This window comes from Panthera pardus, unplaced genomic scaffold (assembly GCF_024362965.1).
Source record: "Panthera pardus isolate Hobbes unplaced genomic scaffold, ASM2436296v1 HiC_scaffold_5, whole genome shotgun sequence".
NCBI classification, from domain to species: Eukaryota; Metazoa; Chordata; class Mammalia; order Carnivora; family Felidae; genus Panthera; species Panthera pardus.
Genome location: NW_026526980.1, coordinates 17,129,854 through 17,137,049, shown reverse-complemented (window position 1 = coordinate 17,137,049; position 7,196 = coordinate 17,129,854). Strand labels below are relative to the sequence as shown.

Below are 7,196 nucleotides of genomic sequence, written 5' to 3'. Positions count from 1 at the left end.
TTCGGAAGTTTTTAAGCAGTTAGGGAAGAGAAGCCAAGTTTTGTTTCAGAAAGATCGCTGTGTTCTCTATTCAGAAGCAGAAGCCTCTGTGTGTGGTTCGGAAATTGCCTTCAGAAATGTTTTCAGTGACTACCCCCGCTTTTTGGAGAGAATTTGATTTTGTGCCCCACGTTTGGAAATCAGGAGATTTGAGGCGCGCCTGTTCACGAGTTCGAGCCCCGCGTCGGGCTCTGTGCTGACAGTTCAGAGCCTGGAGGCTGCTTCGGATTCTGTGTCTCCCTCTCTCTCTGCCCCTCCCCCGCTCACGCTCTCGCTGTCTCTCAAAAGTAAATGTAAAAATATCTAAAAAATCAGGAGGTTTGAACCTCTGGCCTCTCCTTGTGTGGGTTGCATGCTCTGTAGTGTGCCAAAGCCCCTCCCCTGCTCCCTTGTAGCAACTTCCTGGTTCCTGCGGGTGTCAGTTTTAGACCCCAGGGCTTGAAAGTGCATTTGATGGGGAACACAGCAAGGGCAGAGGTGCTTCCCAGCCCTGGCTGTACATTTTCATCACCCGGGGAGCTTTAAACCCACTACTGATGCCCAGTCCAGGTCTCTGGAGTGGCCCGGGCATCTGTATCTTGTAGATATTCCCCAGGTGACTACTGTGCAGGCAGGGCGGGGAACCACTGGTCGGGGAGGAAGGGGCCTGGATTAGGGGGTCAGCAGTGGGGGAGGGGCGGTGTTAGGGACTGATGAAAGGTGGGGCTGAGGCAGGGGTAGACCCCCCTCGTGATGAGGGTCCAGCCCGAACGATGGAGTGAGATGATGGCGTTTGCTGAGAAAGGAGACAGGAGGAGGTGGTCAGGGGACGGTGGTGAGCTCAAGGTGGCCACTCTGTGCCCGAGCGGTCTGTGGCCTCCACACCGAGGGCTCAGCATGCAGCAGCGCCTACAACTTTGCCTCTGTGTGCCCTCTGTCACCCTCTGAGACGGGAGAGCAGGGCAGCAATGGGGGTGGGGGCGGCGATGGGCGGACAGGGACCCCCTTGGGCAGGGCTGGGAGGGGCCTGGGTTGTGGGTGCTCTGTTCCCGCTAAGCGATTTTGCTGGGAGGAGAGCGGGGGAGAACGTACTCACGCTCCAGAGGAAGGGCCTCAGCAGTCCAGACACGCGATGCCCTTGAACCCGGAACCGCTAACTCCTGAAACCTAGCAAACTATCTGCTGATCTGCTTCGACTTCTAAGCAGATGCTATGGGTCCATTGTCTGTTTTTGGTTTTGGTTTTCTGGTTTTTGTTTTGGTCAAGAATACTTCACCTAGGGGCTCCCGGGTGGCTCAGTTGGTTGAGCGTCTGACTCTCGACTTCAGCTCAGGTCGTGATCTTGCAGTCTGTGAGACTGAGCCTCGTGTCGGGCTCTGTGCTGGCATCTCGGAACCTACCTGGGTTCTCTCTCTCTCCCTCTCTCTGCCCCTCCCCCACTCACTCTCTCGGTCGCTCTCAAAATAAATAAAGTTAAAAAAGCCGTTTTCACGTAATCCACATGACCCTTCTACCTATGTATGACATAGAGGTTATCGTTCCCATTTTCCAGATGAAGAAACTCAGGCTCCAAAATTGTAAGCATTTTCCCCCAGATCACCAGCCTGGAGGTAACAGAGTTGGTAGCTAAGCCCTCCTGTCAACACGGCTCCTTAGTGTGTCTGAGTTTGTCTCTGTAACCTCGGCCGGGAACACACACACGAACCTCACACCCTTTCAGCCTCTCCAGACACTTTTTATTGTCTCTGGTGCCCCCTCAGCTTTCCTTCTGGTACCTAGTGGATGTCTTCGTGACTGTTCTGACCTCCGCCCCTCCGTGGACACGCTCCCTCCCCAGGGTTTTCACGGTCAGCCCCCCCGGGGAAGGGCTTTATGGTGCTGAGAAGGGGCAGGCAAGCGTCCTCAGCCCTCCCACCCGTCCAGGAGACTTTTGCTAAACGGCTCAGAGCTGTCTCATCCCAGCCATGCTTGGCTGGGTTGGTTTCTGTCACCGTTAAGCATTGACCATGGCATTGTCCTGCCATAGGAAGCAGTCCCAACCATCTCAACCGAGAAGGTGTCTGGGCTCCTTTCTCGCCTCTACCTCCTTGGAGATGCACATCGAGACAGGGACGGGGCCTCAGGGAGCCCCGTCCGGAGCCTCTCTGGCTCTCGCAGGCAGCACATCTTGGAGAGCTTGGTAGGGATCCGGCTCCCCAGGGTTGTGGTTTCCCGCCGATGGTGCTTCCTTCGGCTGGCTCCCGACGCGGACGGTCCCAGCCGCGGCTGGTGCTTGCTTCTCCTGAGCTCATCACGGTTGGTGTTGACTGTAGACGGTGCCCACCACTTCGCACGGTTTCTCCAGGGGAGGTTCTGACATCAGATGGTTCTAAAACAGAGCTGGTATTTGCTGCTGACCGCAGTCGTCCCCACTGATGAGTTTTGGCTGGCGATCCTGCCGTGACGGTTCTCCATACAGACGGTTTTGCCACTGACGGATCCTGTTAGAGGTGGCTCGTCACTGGGGCTCGCAGTGGTATCACCAGGGGAAGGTAGACCCAGCCCCCCAGGATCCTGCTACAGCTTCAGAGTAGACGGTCGTGCCGTTGATCGCTGACGGCCACTGCAGGTGGTGCTTACCTTCCATAGTTCTTGCTTCGCGTCACCCTGCCGCCGACAGTCGTTGCTACCAACGGGGCTCTCCACCCAAGGTTCAGACGCACTGGGTGCTTTTTGAAGGCGTCTGCTTGGCCGTAACCGCTCTGGGTAAAGTCCAGGCTTGCTGGGGGTTCACGTCCAGTTTTCAAGACCCTAGTGGCCGGTGAGCCTTCTCATGCAGGCACGCACGTCTGGGCAGGCTGCTCGCCCTCGGTGGCCTGGCTTTGGCCTTGCCCCCGACCTTGGTCGCTGGCCTTGGCCTTGCCTCCGGCCCCGTCCTCCTGCAGACTGGTGTTACTTTTCACCCCGGTCTGCACGCCACCGTCCTTCCGCGTGCCCTGGCGGCTGCTGGCCTGGCTGGAGGGAAGGCTGCTGGCGGAACTGAACAGCCCGCTACTCACCTGGTAGTTGAGGGCGCTGCTGCCCAGACTGATGAAGCTCATGCTGGTCAGGCTGCTGGCCCCGCTGCCGATGCCGCTGCCGGGCAGGCTGATGTCGCTCTTCCCCTCCAGCCTGGTCTGCTCTGTGCGCCCGGCTGGCTCCTTATCTGGCTGGGGGAGTAGACGGCACACAGATGGCTGCTCTGGGCGCTGTCTGTCTGGGTGTTGAGACTTCTATGCAACCTCACGATGTGTCTCCTGGCCACCAGGCTGACCTCGCTGTTCTCCTCATCCCCCGCATACCCGCTGTCCAACAGGCTGGTGTCACTGTCCCTGCATGTCCCCAGGCTGGACTGTCGCAGGCTCAGCAAGTCGCTCTCCCTTCTCCACGCGTTTCCCAGGTTGCTACCCAGAAGTCTCAGGGGCCCCTGAGTCGCTCCTGCATCATGGTGTGGCCACGCGGGTGACTGGGGCTCTAAGCTGGGGGATGGGAGGCCTGGAGCTTGGTCCTGAGCATTCCAAGCAGCAGACTCCCCTGTTGTACCCTGGAAGAAAGTGAGGGACGGATGATCTGGTTTATCCAGGGGGAGGGGACCCTGGGAGGCCTCTGAATGGTGGGTGTGATTTGTCTGGGGGAGACGCGGCTCAATTTATAAGGTGGCCTTTCAAAGGGCAGTGTTCTGATTGGCTGGCCCGGTTCCCATGGTGATGGGTCTATGAGGCGGGGTGGGTGTGGGAGGGAGGACAATGCTGTCCTGGCACCAGTTACATCAGTGGCTGGGGCTGGAGGTGGGTAGAAAAAGGACTTATGGCCAGAGAGAGGCAAGGACCACCTTCCTGGGGACATTTCCTACGGGGCCTGTGGCCTCTGCTTTGCCATATCATGACATCTGGGTGTGCCTCCTGGCTGAGTCCCTTCTGAGCTGCATTTCTTTAGGATGTCATTGGTCACTGGTCCCACATCACACCCTACCCCTTCCTCACCTCGAGGTGCGGTCATGTTGGCTGTTTTCTTATTTTGGAGCTCTTACCTGCCACAGGGACTTTGCACTGGCCAAAAAAAAAAAAAAGTTTCTACCTGGAATGTTCTTCCCTCAGCCCCTTGGCCTTCAAGCCTCAGCTAAAGTGTCCCTGGCCTCTACAAGAACATCCCTCTGTTATTCTTTATGTCACTTTCTAACTTACGTGCTTTATGGCATTAAGTGCAATTTGCAAGTCTTTCGATGTGTCGGTTCCTTATTGCTGGTTCCCTCTGCTCGAATATCTTTGCAAGGGCAGAGATTTTGTTTCCTTATTCTCTCGGGGAGGCTAGGACCTGTGGCCCTGGTGAGTTGGGAGCTGCTGGAGACTCGTCAGCAGCGACGAGCAGACCGGAGTTGGAGCAGGCCACTGCCTGGGGGCACGTCCGGTGGGCAGGGTGGGGGCGGGAGCTGGGTGGGGCCAGTGCAGGAATCCGGGAGTGACAGGGAGGGCCCGGACCACTGAGTGGCCACAGAGTTGGGAGATCCTGGGCGTGTCTAGAAGGCAGGACTCAGGGCTTGCTGAGGGGCCGTATCCGGGGGCTCGAGGAAGAGCAGGGTCAAGGCCCGCTGTGGGGTCCACGAGCCTCTGGGTCAGGGGCAGCATGGCCTTCTAGAAACGGCACGGCCTCCTTCTGAAGCACGCCGAACGGCATGCACCGTGGTAAGGGCTGTGAGGAAGGGCAGAGCCTAGTGTCTCAGAGGTGAGATCAGCGTGGGTTCGAGCCTCAGCTCGTCCGCTTCGGAGCCGTGCTTAACGATGCCCCAAATGGGTGGTGGCGATTAAACCCTCCACAAACATTAGTTGAAGAGAAATGAGTGCTAAGTGTTCTGTTAGACCCTCTACAGACAGCCGGGCAGTCCCTCCTTGCTGGGCCTCACAGTCGAGAGTTGGGGGGACACACAGGCTCATTTCCGACAGAAGTGCTGTGGGGAAAATAAAACGGGGAGGCGGGGGGACGGTAGACTGGACGGTGCTCCATGAATAGAGTGACTGCCCCTCTCCATCTTGGGACTCTGGCCTGCTGTGGTTCCACTCCCGTGTCCTCCACCCGGGTGACATCCCGTGACCACCTCAACCTCTCTGAACCTCAGCTCCCCCAGCCGGGCGGACAGGAAACACCCAGGCTAGGGTCTGCCCCTAGGTTCACCGTGGCAGCGCTGGCCGACCTCATGGAACCTTCTATTCAAGACAGTATAGGTGTTTGCATGAAAAAAATACACAAGTGTATGTGCATACGTACATATGTATGCATATATACCTAAGTACGTATGTGTACGGATGCAAATACATTCACGGTATGTTTATGTATGAATACATAAGAATATGCATACGTGAGTGCACACAAGAATATATATCCACATGCGTATATGCATATGTAAGCATATCCACATGAAGACATATGCAAATATATATAAACACGCACACACTTTTTGGAAACCACAAACCCTCCGGCTCTCAGCATCACCCTCCAGGGTGCCCACTTTCCCCCGAGGTTCCCCCGGCCGAGCTCTCTTATCCCAGAGCCTCCCCTGGGACCCTGCGATGGACACCGTGTTCTCTTTGCTGGAGGCCCCGTTGTCTGGCTGCGTCTGGCCAAGGACCCGTGTTTGTTCACTCTGGAGCGCCCCCGTGTGCTCACCGGGCAGTGGGGTGAGTGTGCTCCCCTGAGAGGCACAGCCCAGCGCAGGCCGCGGCACTGGGAACTCCTGGGCCCGGTGCCAGGCCGTAGAATGACCGGATATGGAGGACGTGTTGCACCCCGGGCACCTAGCTAGTCGCTGGCATGCACTGTCTCGTTGAAGCTCATTCCATCCTTAGCCTGCCCCGAAGCCTGGCCCCTGACTGCCTGATTGGGCTGCCAGGCAGGCAGTGCTTGTCCCGGGGGTAGTGAAAGGCATTCCTGGGGGCCAGAAGTGGTGGGTACCTCCCTTCTCAGGTGCACTTGGCACTTGAGCAGGTGGTTCCAGGGATGGACCTGGGTCCCCGATGACAGGACCTTGGACTTTCTACCTTCTGCAGGGAGCAAGACGAAGCTTAGCCATGGCCTGGAGGGGTGAACTGTTCCAAAAGAAGGAAATTCTTCCTCCGAGTTGCATTCTGCCCCACCCCCAGCTGTTAAAATTATTTAGGACATATGAAAGAAAGAAAGAAAGAAAGAAAGAAAAAAAGAAAGAAAGAAAGAGAAAGAAAGGGGAAGGAAAGAAAGAAGAGAGAGAGAAAGAAAAAGGAAAGAAAGAAAGAAAGAAAGAAAGAAAGAAAGAAAGGAAGGAAGAAGGAAAGAAAGAAAGAAAGAAAGAAAGAAAGAAAGAAGGAAAGAAAGAAGAGAGAGAGAGAAAAAGGAAGAGAAAGAAAGAAAGAAAGGAAAAGGAAGGAAGGAAGGAAGGAAGGAAGGAAGGAAGGAAGGAAGGAAGGAAGGAAGAAGACATTACAGGGGCTCCTGGATGGTTCAGTCGGTTAAGCATCCGACTTTTGATTTTGGCTCAGGTCATGATCTTGGGGTTGTGAGATCAAGCCCTGTGTCGGGCTCCATGCTGAGTGAGAAGCCTGCTTGGGATTCTCTCTCTCACCTTCTCCCTCTGCCTGCCCCCCCCCCCCCCCCAACTCTCTCTCACTATAAAAAAAAGAAAAAAGAAGAGATTACTGATAAACCTCCAAACCCATCTACCCCTCCCCATTCTCTGTCCGTGGCAGTCCAGAATCTCACGCTCGCCATTGAATCTGACGCACGTCTCTGTACTTGGGGGTAGAAGAGGACGTACCCCTGAGCCAACATGGAATTGTGTCGCATGCTATCAATCGATGTAAATGGCGTTCTTGATGTGTGCTTTTCCAACTTATGCTCAACACCACGTGCGACTCCTCTGTGCTGTGTCGCAGCTCAAGTTCACCTCCCGTACTGTCGGGTATCCTATTGATGAGCGTCGTGATCCGTCCATTCTAACCGGTGAGCATTCAGGTTACTTCCCCCTTTTCCCTTGCGATAGGCGTGCCTTTAAGTGTCTCTGACATGATGTTTCCCCTGCAAATTTCTGAGAAGTGTCCTCCCAGACTAAGAAAGCTTCCAATCATTTTAATTGCACGTAATGAACAGAGCAGACACTTCTCCTCAACAGTCGGGCCTCATCTTCCATCTGAATG

At 55.7% G+C, this 7,196-nt stretch overlaps 1 protein-coding gene across 1 annotated transcript; it reads right to left on the bottom strand.

The window, feature by feature from the left end:
* Positions 1 to 2,546: 2,546 nt before the first annotated feature.
* On the bottom strand, positions 2,547 to 6,846 carry CUNH16orf82 (chromosome unknown C16orf82 homolog). Its single transcript, XM_053894283.1, is given in 5 exon segments — positions 2,547 to 3,196; positions 3,198 to 3,685; positions 5,504 to 5,722; positions 5,983 to 6,071; positions 6,786 to 6,846. Coding segments are annotated over 5 exon segments (1,005 nt in total). The 3' UTR covers positions 2,547 to 3,048.
* Between the last annotated feature and the right edge of the window lie 350 nt (positions 6,847 to 7,196).